This window comes from Hyaloscypha bicolor, assembly GCF_002865645.1.
Source record: "Hyaloscypha bicolor E unplaced genomic scaffold K444scaffold_16, whole genome shotgun sequence".
NCBI classification, from domain to species: Eukaryota; Fungi; Ascomycota; class Leotiomycetes; order Helotiales; family Hyaloscyphaceae; genus Hyaloscypha; species Hyaloscypha bicolor.
In genome coordinates this window covers 1,934,332-1,946,854 of record NW_020194518.1, presented here as the reverse complement: position 1 = coordinate 1,946,854, position 12,523 = coordinate 1,934,332, and the positions used below count along the sequence as shown (strand labels likewise).

At 49.1% G+C, this 12,523-nt stretch overlaps 4 protein-coding genes across 4 annotated transcripts; all 4 read right to left on the bottom strand.

Moving 5' to 3' along the window:
* Positions 1–121: 121 nt before the first annotated feature.
* On the bottom strand, positions 122–2,296 carry K444DRAFT_553758 (L-fucose:H+ symporter permease-like protein). Its single transcript, XM_024876626.1, has 4 exons — positions 1,868–2,296; positions 924–1,813; positions 827–870; positions 122–768 (listed from the first exon to the last, which is right to left on the bottom strand). Exons 1-4 carry the CDS (start codon positions 2,083–2,085, stop codon positions 361–363), a joined length of 1,560 nt encoding a protein of 519 aa, XP_024742605.1. The 5' UTR covers positions 2,086–2,296; the 3' UTR covers positions 122–360.
* Positions 2,297–4,776: 2,480 nt separating this feature from the next.
* Positions 4,777–5,841, bottom strand: K444DRAFT_518924 (uncharacterized protein; the record flags this gene model as incomplete). The annotated part of the gene is made up of 2 exons (XM_024873909.1): positions 4,777–5,094; positions 5,392–5,841. 2 exons carry the CDS (start codon positions 5,839–5,841, stop codon positions 4,777–4,779), a joined length of 768 nt encoding a protein of 255 aa, XP_024742604.1.
* Positions 5,842–8,784: 2,943 nt separating this feature from the next.
* Positions 8,785–9,834, bottom strand: K444DRAFT_518665 (uncharacterized protein; the record flags this gene model as incomplete). The annotated part of the gene is made up of 2 exons (XM_024873890.1): positions 8,785–9,042; positions 9,094–9,834. Coding segments are annotated over 2 exons (999 nt in total), but the record flags the coding sequence as incomplete, so codon positions are not given.
* K444DRAFT_185096 (uncharacterized protein) lies at positions 9,645–10,419 on the bottom strand. The gene has a single exon (XM_024870871.1). It carries the CDS (start codon positions 10,335–10,337, stop codon positions 9,831–9,833), a length of 507 nt encoding a protein of 168 aa, XP_024742602.1. The 5' UTR covers positions 10,338–10,419; the 3' UTR covers positions 9,645–9,830.
* Positions 10,420–12,523: the final 2,104 nt, after the last annotated feature.

Sequence of the window (12,523 nt, the reverse complement as noted above, 5' to 3'; positions counted from 1 at the left end):
AGTGTGCTTCAGTGGCAGGGGTTTGAGGGCTTAGCGTATGACTCACGCTCTAAGCCATGCATTCCCACCCCTGTTCGGAAGCCGAGAAATTGTGGTCCCGGTAGACGAATAGAAAAAAGATGAGGGGATAAAGTAGATATTGAAAATATATACGATAAACTAAGTAATTACAGGAATTCCCTAATCAACCCAAGATCTGATTTCCAGACGAAGATCAATCCTCCTTGAAAAAGAAAGAGCCTCCTGGACAAGGCGCTCCACCCACTCCTCGTGCGCTACCGAAGCGGGGTTCTTACTCGTTAGCGAGCTCAGGGGCTGAGCTCGCTAAGCTGCAGCAGCCCCTCAACCCCACCATGGGCTCTACAAGAGAATAGGGTTACCCTTCTGTTCCTCTTCGATAACTTCACCATGAGAAACAGAAGCTCTCTTGACGTGCACCGCAACTGAAGATCTCCTTCCATGAGAAATAATACTCGCTCTCCTCCCACCCTGCGCGGATAAGGACTCCTTCTCCCCCGTGTAATGAACGTAGTTGATCGCGCCACCCAGCGCTCCTCCCCATGCTGAGCCTTTACGACCAGCGGTATCGGCTGCAACCACGATGTCCTTGACGCGACGGAAGTTGCGCCCGTGCGTGAACCAGTGGAACAAGCAGTAGCCGAAGACGTAGACGAAGCCGACCAGGGGAATGACCATCGAGATTCTGGTTGATGCGGAGTCGGCGACGGCACCTTGAATTGGTGGGAATACGGCTCCTCCGGCGACTCCCTGAGAAATTGGATGTCAACAAGTATGATCTTCAGAATCAGTTTAGAGTGCTACATACCATGACCAGGATACCAGCACCACGACGAGTATGGGTTCCGAGATCTGAGGTCCAAGTTAGAATGGATAGATGAGAGACTTCTGAGGATATGACTTACTTGCAGTTCCTAGGGTGAAAATCGTTGGGTACATCGGAGCCATCAGGAAATACGTTGCCATGAGTACTCCAACGCCACCTGAGCCTTTCACTGCAGATGACGCGGCCGTGAATGCAATTGCCAGTGCTGAGTACACACACATAATGAACGAAGGCGCAAGGAAGAACGCAATGCAGACAGCAACGAATCGACCGACGGTGAAAATGATTAGCGCGTAGGAGAGGAAATTCGAAGCAGTTGGTTTGTCATAGCCACCGTTTTCAACGACGTAATTGATAAAGAATGCGCCAATGGTGACCTGGGCACCGACGTACGCAAACTGTGCGCCGAACGCAAAGAACATGTTGTATTGCTTCCAGAGAGACGCTTGGCCGATCTGATTTCCCTCTTCGTCAACAGCCGTGATCTCAATATTAGCGTTGTCAGCGAGAGTTTGTTCGGAGACTTCGGGGAGCCTGGTGAAGATAAAGAGAACAGCGACTGCAACACCGAGACAGGCAACGGCTAAATAGACGTATTGAACGTTTGTAAGGTTATGGGCGTTAGATCCGGTAAAAAAGAACTTGGAGGCAATGAGGGGGCCGACGAAGGAAGCTACTCCGTTCCAGGATTGGCAGAATTGAAGGCGGATTGAGGCTGAGGCTGGGTCGCCGATGATGACAGCGTACGAATTGGCAGACGTCTCCAGTGTCGATAGACCGCAAGCAATGACGAAGGTACAAACGAGAAAGCCGCCGTAGGATGCAAGCTTGTTTTGGGGGGTGGAGAAGTGAGCTACGGGCCAGAAGAAGACTGCACCAAGAGAGTAGAGGGCGAGACCCATCAAAATGGTAGTCTTATATCCGCGTCGCTTGAGGACCTCAGCAGCAATCGGCGAGAAGAAGAAATAGCTTGGCAAAGGTCATTATCTGAACGTTGAATAATGGAGGGGGATATCGGCTTACCCTCCGCCGAAGTACATAACTTGGAGACCGGTCGATTGTAGCTTGGTAATGCTTAAAACAGTTTGGAAATGAGAATTCAAGACATCTAGAAGGCCGTACGAAAAGCCCCAGAGAAAGAAGAGTAAGGTGATCAGGAAGACGGGGTAGTAAAGAGCTCTTCCAGTCAGAAACCCGCCCTCAACCGTGCCCCCAGTGGAGATCATAGCACCGCCGGCCATTGCGAATTGGATGCGTATGGTGTCTGCTTGGTAAGAAGTCGTTCAGATATTTCGAAAGGCTGTGGAGGGACTATCAATGTTGATTATGAAGAGACGCCCGTACAGAAATATTTCTGGAGGGGAGGGGAAAGGCGTTCTTATCTCACACGAAAACTTTCCCATGTTCCAAGACCCCTCCTCACGCCGGTCACCATGATGGACAAGAAGCTGTACAAACGAGTGACGGCATGGCTGATGGTCTCAACCAGTCCAGGCCCTTTCCCACAGTTTTGAAAGTGAGCTAAATGTTGAGATGTCCTGCCAAGATTTACAGCTCCCCCGGGACTGGAGCTGCAAAGCCGAGCAAACCTCTCAGGCCATTGGTGCTTCTTCGCACAACAAAAGTGTGGCATATGCGGGGTAATAGCGGCCAAGCGAGCAATCGAGCGAACTTGCTGCGATTTGCGGGGGCGGGACCAGCCCCCGCGAATTCCGCCTTGTGTGGCATCAACCTTGCTGGACGAACACGAACTTGGGCCCTGAAACCTAATGATTGTGGCGACGCTCAGGAAATGGCATTGGCGAGGTCTCCCTGGAACCTGCCGTGTAACCGCAATAGTGCAAGCCACTGGATCGATCGATTTCCTTTCTCCGTGGGTGCGTGGCATCATAATTCAGGACGAGATCTCCACCGCTAGGAAATGGAGATCTGGGGATAAAGTAAAAAGTCGATCACCTCGCACCGTCATTGTAACCACCGACATCTCTCCCGTATTGAACGATAAGGGAGAAAGTTGAAAGGGCACTCTTTTCTTAAGCAGCCCTTTTCTTGGCAGACTAATAAAGTCAGCATAAATGGTCACACGGCCAAATGATGGCTGGCATTGGCTGCAAAGTGGCAAACCAATGGCCCAAAGTCTTGGGGAGGGCGCTATGAGTAAAGGTTTCGCTTCTCAACAAATCACGCAGCTCTCCATCTTGGCTGACTTGGAGCCTTTTGTAATTGGTCGCTGTGAGCGCCTTAGAGTACATTTCTTGATATCCTCTAATATGTAGACACGTTTTCCCCTTTTCAAGATGTGCGACGTTCAGTTTAATAGCAATTCTCCTTGAGGACCATTCTTAGGAAGTCGAATGTCGATTACCCTGCTGCTCCATATTTAGCGAAGGCGGGGTGGTCCAGTAGCAAGGTCAGGGGCTATGCTCGCTAAAATGAACGCCCCCTACAAACACCCACCTCAACACTTCAACATTACACAGTAAGGGGTTGAAATTTCAAATTCAAAAATTGGAGAATGGAAGAAGAATCAAGGGGAACTCGTCATGTTTATATATAAAGTCAGAAATAAGAGAAAGTCCAGAATTTGGTAAGGGGAAGATAGTTGACATGAGGCCGAACATCGCCGTCCACCAAAGCCACAACTTCTTGCGCGACGGCCCACCTCATGCATCAACTCGAACTTCGATCAAGCCTCCTTCTTTTTCATTTCTTTCAACTTCAAAACTCAATCCAGTGACACTTCACAATGGCCGACTCCAGCATCGATGGGCTGTGTCTCCATCTGATCCACTATCAAACCAGTTCCCTCATAACAACCCACTCATAATCCCCACCAACCTCCCCTCGTATATTCCACCCATTGCTCCGCCTCCCCAGCGAGCTCCGCCTCAAATTCTGCAAATCCTATCACTTCCCTCTCCCACCCCGCTTCATCGGCATCCACCGCTCCCTCCCTCCCCACCCTGGCGACAGCCCCGAGCCAATCTGCCTCGGTGGCACGCATCTCTCCCCCACTATCCTCACCTCATCCCCTTCCCTTTTCCACATAAACCGTGAAACACGAGACCTCGGTCTCTCAATCTGTAAATCCTGGTTTGAAATCTCGCAGCGAGATTCTGACGATTTGGATCCGCACGCCTGCTTCGGGCGCAAGTGGGTGATCGAAGAGGGGAAGGATTTTGTCCTTGCGAGGCAGTAGTAAGGGAAAGGCGAGGAGGAAAGGTGCAGAGAGGTTCCTACACTGGGATCCAGATCGCGGTGATTTTGTTCAGCGGCTATTCAACGGTCCTAATTACGGGTATAAGAGGGAAGTGTATTGGAGGCAGGCTCACTCAAGCAGCACTTGGAAAGAGGACAAGATTGCTGGGATCCATACGCAGATGAGTTATATTGCGTTTGTGGGGGTGAGGCGGGAGGTTATTCAGTATGCGGCTACGGCCCAGATGAGTGGGAGGCAGAAGGTGATTTTCGAGGGGATGGAATGCGTGTTTTGGTTTGTTAATAAAGGTTGGTCTGAGGTTGGAGGGCGGCCAGGTAGTTTAAAAAGGTATTCGGGGGATGAGATAGCCAGGAGAAGTTTTCGAGGCATGGAGGATGCGCACAGAGAGTCTGCTAGAGTGTATTGGAAAGGATGGAGGGAGGGAGAAGGCCCAGATTTGAAATTTGTGCACACGCTCCATGAGGTGATTGAGGTGATTGAGAGAAGGACTAGATCCTAGGTCTCATTAATTGCATCGCGATTTCCATCGGATCAAGCACAATAAAATTTCTCTGATAAGTGATGATATTCGGTCTGAAACTGGGTATCAATGTGCTTGCTATGTAAAATCAAATACATCTAACATTATCCTCTCCGTTTCCATGCGGTAACAAATGCAGCAGAATAGTGTATAATAATATATATCATAAATCGTCTCATAATGCACTGTATATCAACCGTTAGAGAAAATAACCTTCGCCGACTTCGACATAACCAAAACAGGTAGCGGCTTCGCCTCCCACGAGCCTCGTATATACTCGCAATGATGGCGCTCAGCAGGTCTCCCCAACATCTTCTCGTTGATTGCCACGTTTTTGACTTCCTTCATAATCTCAGACTTGATAGCGCTCCACTCCGCAATCACGGGACAGGTTCTTGTGGAGGCTGTGAGCACTTTCAGGGTGCCATGATTGCCGAGCGAGAATGAAGTTCCGCGTTTGAGGTCCTTCGCATCCCAAATGGTCTTCCGTCCACTGTCCACCTGTTCCTTCTTCAGCTTCTCGTCCTTGAGCATTGATTCGTTGAGCTTGAGAGAGGTTTGGAGGACTGCAAAACCCTTGGACTTCGATGCATCGTTTGCAAGAGCTCGTTGGCCAGGACATCGTCGACCGTATCCTTTTTCGTGCAGGAAATCGAGGCATGTCATGCCAACAATTGCCATCGTCAAGGACTCTTCTGAATCTTGCAGAAATCCAGTCCATGTGTGTTCAGACCTGAACAGAGTAACGATATGCTCCTCGCAGAAGCTTAGGTCTGTTTCTTTTGCAACCGTAGGTTCTTGTGATACCAGGGCTCCAGGGGACGACGCAACCTCGCCATCTTGATGGTTCTCTCCATCTGATTCGCCATCAGAATCTCCTTGCTCGCCGAAAGACTCGACCCATAAGGCACTCAATTCGCCACTGTCGTCGTCAATTCCCGTCTCTTCTAAGGCATCCAAGCAGATAGAAACAGCATTTCCTACATTCTCTTGCCAGTCTTTATGGTCCTTCCAGAATCTCCTGAATAGTTTGGGGCAGCGTAGGGCTTTGAAATATGCGAGCTCGCAATCTTCAGATGCCCAATTGAAGGAGATGGTATTCAGGTAGTTGCGCATGGTGTCTGAACCAAGCAAGTGCATAAGTCGTCGTCTCCTCGCATTTCGTGTGCAGAAGGATACTTCGACGCTGCTAAAGGCCTCCAGATCCAGTGGACTCCGAAGATTGTGCCGCCATCTCTCGACCAGAGCATCTTTCATGGTGTGACCAACACGACGTTTGTAGGTGACTATACCAGTTCCCGAAATGATACCAAGAGCAGTGCCGCTCACTTGTATGGCATGCGAATCGATGTACCGTTTATCACGGAAGGTTCTGGGGATTCTCAGTGCGCCCTGGTCAAATAGCTGGGTTTTCATGCGTGATAATCGCTCTGGGGTTGAAGTACAGTCCTGGTTGATATTGAGCCCGAATTCAGTATTCGCCCCGATCAGAAGAGTATCAGATTCAAGAAAGTACTTTCGAGGCAGGCCACTCTGGTTTTCTTCGATAAGCTGCTCGTTCCAATCTTTCGATGAGATCCAGTGACAGTAGACTTCGGACGGATTGGTTGCTGAATAAATAGAGTGATATTCGGCATTTTCCGACCATGGTACGATAGAACCATTCCCTATGTCGTATTGCTGGATAGACCCATGTTCACCAATAATCTTCCAGGAAGGGCCCCATAGATCCGTCAAAGACTCAATACTGGTCGACAGATGGAGAGGTTCATTATCGTCACGGAACGCATTTTGATGGAAGACCCAAGGTCGGCAGCTCCTCAAAAGTTTATCCAGACATTGGAACTGGCGACGTTGAAGCGTAATAACCGTGCGGTTAGGTCTAGAGGATATTTCTCGAAGGGTGCTGTCCTCGTAGGCGATATTGGTCGGGAGTTGGAATGACGGAATCTCTGAGCCTATCAATTGCAAGTCAAATCGTTGGAGATGAGCTCCTGCATAAGAAAGCACGCCGAGCTGCAGTGACTGCACAGCACAGTCCCACACGATCGGAGATCCAACGTGAACAGGAGGGTGGGGCGACAGGTCTATTGAGCTGAGCATCTCGCCACACTGTGCGGTCAGGCGGTGGCTTCCATCCTGTTTCTCGACAATCGAATTAACAATGTCCTTACTGTCCTGCCCGAATTGTAATGCTGATAGTTCAGAAAGTACCCTTTTCAGGGTGAGCTCAAACGTGAGACCTAAGTTGAGGACTTGGCGAACTGGGATTTTCACCATCTTCGCGATTCTCCGCCTGAAAGGATCTCGTTCCACGACCAGGAATGTGAGGGTTTCGAAGAGATAACCGGCAGTTCGAAGCCTAGCCAAACTCCTGCCCGTTCGTCCAATGATGTTGTAACACTCTAGCAAACTGAGAAGTCTAGCCGATTTCGAGGTCTTGATTACTCTTACTACTTCGTTGTTCTCAATTCTCGTCTGAAAATGAAACGAAAAGTAAGAAGACAAAAGGTCGTCCTTTTCTTGGGTACTGCCCGCTGCGGAGGCTATTTCGGGAAACAAGAAGGAGGAATCGTCGAAAATTTCCTTTTCTAATACTTCAAGCTTGTCGAAGTACTCTCTTGGATGGAGAATACGGCCATCCGATGCAGTAGTCAAGGCTGGGTCATCAGAAGCAACACTTGCCATGTCATCACTATCCTCTTCAAGCTCTAGATCTGGTATAGTAACTTCGGTCCTTTCAGTGGATCCGGATCCTTCAAATGATTCCTCAGAAGGGATATTTGGGGATATCTTGGGGCTCGGTATCGGGGGCTTCTGAGGGTTGAGAAATTGAAATGTGTTCTGTTTGAGATTTTCGAAAGCCATTCCTCCAATAATAAATTTTTTAATGTGTTCGAGATTGGGGAAGTTGGAATAGTCAATGTAGTTTTCCATGTCAGTTTCCGACTCCCCGGATTCGCTTTCGTCCGAAGAGTTTGGTGGTAGTGACGGTGAACGGTTATTCCTGACTTCATCGCCGTTTCTATGGTTGACAGACTCCCGCGAGGGTTGGGGTGCTTTGGGTGCTTTCGCGTGGTTTAATCCAGGCATGGTTGAGGGTACGGTGGAGGACACTGTGGAGGCGAGATAACGCTCAAGCGTAGGTAGTTTGTCAATACGTTGGTTCAAATGTGTTGCCAAGTTGCGGGTATTTGACTTATTCTCGGGGTCCGACATGTCAAACAACCTGCTCACGAGCCATTGTGAATGCTTTTCTATGATTCTTACAGCATCCTTCTCTCGGTGGTCTGAAGCCGCGTTCTGAAGCTCCCGCTGGAATGGAAGAAGAAGCCTTCTGATATTCCGGGTAAAACGAGGCTTACTGATCATAGAGGCGGCGCTCTCTAGGAGAGAACGAAATGTTTGGTCGGAGAAAAGAATAAGAACAATTTCGTCCTGGGCAGTCTTTGGTAGTCCTTGCGTTATTGATCCAGAGGTGTTTGACGGTAGGCTCGACCCAAGTGCACTATCATGAAAAGTGTTCACAGAGGCGAGCGATTGAACGTCCCATTCATGGCTGGCTTGCTGATCTGCGACTCCCTCGAACTCAGGCCTTGATGGCATATTGCCTTCACATAACTTGCATTTGAGATGACGACAGTCTGGACAAATGAATGCCGCAATGATTTTGCGCCCACAATGTTGCGTGCAACACTTCCACCAAACCAGTGGTGGCCCACGCAGATAATTGGTTTCATGAATCTTTAAGTTCTCAAAGCTCTGGTCAGAACGGACACCAAAGGGGTCATATGCCTCTCTTGACGGAGTAGAATAGCTGTGATAAGTCGGCAAAGTCAAGGTAGAGCCGAAATGTTGTGACACTGAGTACACTGAAGAGTTTTGTAATGCTGGGGGTATCGAGTTGAAATTCGGTGACATTGTCGGTTGTAAAAAAGAGTCAAACCGGGGTCGAATACCTGTCCCGGCAAGGTCAGGAAAGTCGCACGCAGGCTGCTGCATGCCCGACATATTGGAATCCATCGAGTTGTGCGTGGGGTAGCTCGTCGGGGCCAGGTTGCGAGAATTGAATTCACTATTGAAATAACGCTGCTGTTGTGGATATTCCATGGGGAGGTGTGGAGAAATGCTATTCATACTGAAAGGGTTGGGTGATTTTAATCCCTCCATATTGGCAATCGGCGTGACGGGAGAAAGATTCTGCTCAACTGGACTGATGATTGTTCTTGCATCAACATTTGTAGCTTCGACGAGGCGAAGAATAGGCAAACTGATATGCTCCATATGCTTGGCGAGATGTACAGTGAGCTTTTTCCAAGTTGGAAAGGACTTGCCACAAAATTTACATGGTTCATCCTCTGGTCGATTTAAGGTTTCGTGGTGGCATTTCTCCAACATGATCCATGCGGGTTCTGTAAGGCGAGCATTCTTAATGGCGGCCTTCGTTTTTTGTGTCGGCTAGCAGTCTGTTAGCGTTAATGATGAACTTTAAAGAAGCTTGAATCATACCTCTGGTAACTTGTGCTCTCTGACAATGTGCTGCAGGAAGTTATCTTTCCGATAGCACGGATGCCGACAGTCCTCAATCTGGCATATCCACCACTCCAGGTGCCGGTGGCGTTCATTCTCGTGACGCACCCAATCTGCCTTTCTCTTAAAGGACTTAGGCTCCTTGCACCTCTCATAAGTACAAGTAAATGGCGCTACATCCTCATGCACATGCTTTGTCCAATCTGTAGGTTTTTGAAACTTTTTTGCCTTGAAGCACAGCTGGCATTCGAATTCTGCTGGAAGATTTCGGGTTGGTGGCATCGGCACTCCTTGCGGGAATGTCCTATCTGTAAGAGCGCCTTCCCCGGGATTGGAATCGTCATCTGAGAAGTCGCTGACGGCCCGTGATGATTCTTGCTCACCAGCCTTGCTTTTGTCCACCAGTAGCCTGCCGTTCATATCAAGAAGGGTTGTGGATCCTCCTAAGGCGAGGCAAAGCGGGCCAGCGGCACATTCTCTCCTTACGATCGCTTGAGAGTGCTTGACTCTCATATCGAGTAGATTTTTATATCTTATTTCCTGTTGGTGAGCGATCCTGGAGACTAACCAATTGTACTGAGAATCCATGCCTGGATTGAGTCGCCGGATGTGAGCTTTGAATCCCTCATAGTTGGGCACGATCGGCTCTTCGTCAGCTATGGTCATATCCCCTTGATCATCCACCTCATCATCTTCCTCATCCACTGGATCTTCTTTCATTCTCTTGACTGGAGAGTGATCTGCATATCGTAGTGAACGTGTCTTTGGCTGCGCGCCAGCGAATCTTTGAGAAGAGGTTTCGGGACTAATTCGGGCTTCGATATGTGACGACGGGCGCTGGCCTGAGGAGGCTCGATGACGAAAGAAGTATTCGATGCACTTTCGGCTTGGTGATTATCGCTCTCTGATAATCTTCGTTTTGTACCGCTTTGATTTCCAAACTGCGACTTGAACTCAAGTGCAAGCTCACATTGACTCTGTCGCGGTGGGGAGATCCTCCCAAGCCCTCTAGATCCCCGAGCTGCTATATGGTCATCAACGACTCGGTGAGTATCGCCATCTCTAATTAGAGGCTCTTCTGAGGAAGAACGCGGATTCGAAATTGGATACAAAATCGGATCTCGAGGTACGGGTCCAGAAGCTGGAGAGATTGTGGGAGAGACCGGGGTATACAATGCTCCGTTCGAGATCTTTGATGCAGACGATTCCCCGTTGTGGGACATATTTTCACCCGCTCTGAGTTGGAGAGGCCTAATTTCGAGCGTACATGGAGGGTCTCGAGAAGATTATCGTTCAAAAGGGGGGAGAAAGCCGCGGCTTTAGGTTCCGGCTATAGATCCGCAATCAGCACACCTGTCAGAATTGAAACAAAGACACGACTGAGTATATCACACTTCAATGTCTCCTCTGTCATGCTCTTGGATATCTTTAAAAGCCCCCGAACAAGGCAGGCCGGCTCGTACCACAACCCTCCCCTTCTTCGGCCCGCGAGATGCAAGAGTCAACACTTCAGCGCAGCGGATTAACGGTCGATCGAATAGGTGGCAAGCTGCGATAGATTGCTGAAGGCCAGAATGAAAAATCCCCAAAACATTGATCAAGAAGGAAGAACGAGGTGAAAGGCTGCAGATCGCAGCTGGAGTGTGGCGAATGCAAGGCTGCATTAGCGCTGCTGCGCCTTCCGAGGGGGCTGAGGTCGGACAGGGACTTCTGCCTCGAATTCTCGACTCCCCTTCATTTCCCTCCTCAGTTTTATCGGTCAAGCAATAGAGCACGTTTTGACGTCGGATTGCCAATAATTCCCAAGACAGGCTGCCAATCCCGTATTGTGATGAAGAAAATCTCATCTCGCTGAGAATAAATTAACGCAGTGCAAAATGCGCTCTCTGAGGAGCATAAATTGGGTGCTCCGGAGGAGCTTACAGTAGAAAGGGGTGAAACATGCCCAGGAGCTAAGACCCTGAACACGTGACATGGGCAAGTACAGGGGACTGGGGGGGCCCAGTGCCATGCAACATAAATCATTCTTCACGCAGAGGGAGTGGCTGATCATTAAGAATCTCCACTCCCTGAAGCTATCAAAACATTGATGCAAGCTGGTCATGTCACAACCGCGAATATCCATCCGCGTACTCGAATATACAAATACTTGGCCGCGTGTTTGCCTGGAGTGAGGTGCTCACTCAACGGACCTTCACGTCTCCCCAATCACAGGAGACTGGCCTTATGATATCGGAATAGCAGGATCTAGAGATGATCTTGCACACTTTCAAAAGAAACAATTCGTGCCCGTCCGATCTTGACGGCGGGCTTCAAAGTACCCCTTCATCCCCAGCTATTTTCTAGACGACTCCCCCGTTAGGGTTCCTCTGATTCATCAACGACTGAATCATTCGAAATTTGAGGGGCTGCGAAATTGTCTGGCATTGGCTGCTAGTCCAACATCTCTCTTTGTGATTGCTCTTTCCTCTCCCTCTTGATCTGTCCTCGGTCCTTGCACCTTCCTGTCCCTATCTGCGCCGATCTGGGACGTAGACCATCCTGAAATCCAGCGTTAGCTTCATATGCTCTTGCCCTCCCTTATTTAAAGAGATCTTGACGTTCGTTGGCTTCGACCTCTGCCTCCCCCTTGACGAGTTCCACCATACACTCATGCGCCTTGCACGAGAAGCTACACTCTTTTTCCCGCCCCGACAATGTCACCGTTGATGACATCGATTTTTGTTACACGTCCCGTCTTTACACCCTCAACATATCGGTTCCAACTATGTTGCTGCCCATTCGGTCCCAAACCCAGCGATTCACCTCTTTGAACTCAATTCTTGGAATAAAGTCTGCACGAAGGCATGAGTCTCGACTAGCTTTTTTTTTTTTTTTGAAGATTTCTCCCATTGCTGGATCGCCGATTAAGCCTTGTCGAATATCCCTAAAGGTGCAATTTAGCACCACAGAAATAGGGTCGAGGATTTAGGCCGCAGCAAATCGTTGCCCGGAAAGCTAGTGGGTGGGCAGAAGTCAATTCGTATGCCCTCATTTTGTCGCATGAAATAAGAGTGTCGATCATGTACTGAGTCGTGTTTCGCCTTCGAGTCAAAATATCTGGGATCTATTTCAACGCGTGCTATTGAAAGTGCTCCTCTCCCGGTCCGGGTCGAGGTAAATAGCGCTTTCTACGTACTTCTAGTCACGTAGTCCTCTTCTATCGCCTCGTATCCGGTGTCACGCACCTTTCGATAAAAATATTCGTCTTGAAAATTAAAGCAGTGACTAAGACCCAGGAATATCGCTATGGCACCGTGAAGTTAGATTATGATGCTCTCGAGGGTACTAGCAACATTAGGGCCAGGAAAAAAGGTGATAATGTGAAAGTTGAGCGAACCGTGAATCAGGTCTAGAATCATAGGAGATA

What these genes read in the sequence shown, in the direction of transcription:
- K444DRAFT_553758 (XM_024876626.1), bottom strand. Translation starts at nt 2,085, where the DNA reads ATGGCCGGCGGTGCTATGATCTCCACTGGGGGCACGGTTGAGGGCGGG. An exon ending in TTTCACCCTAGGAACTGCAA is followed by an intron (nt 871 to 923) that starts GTAAGTCATATC and finishes CTTGGACCTCAG; the next exon opens with ATCTCGGAACCCATACTCGT. An exon ending in GTGCTGGTATCCTGGTCATG is followed by an intron (nt 769 to 826) that starts GTATGTAGCACT and finishes CCAATTTCTCAG; the next exon opens with GGAGTCGCCGGAGGAGCCGT.
- K444DRAFT_185096 (XM_024870871.1), bottom strand. Translation starts at nt 10,337, where the DNA reads ATGTCCCACAACGGGGAATCGTCTGCATCAAAGATCTCGAACGGAGCA.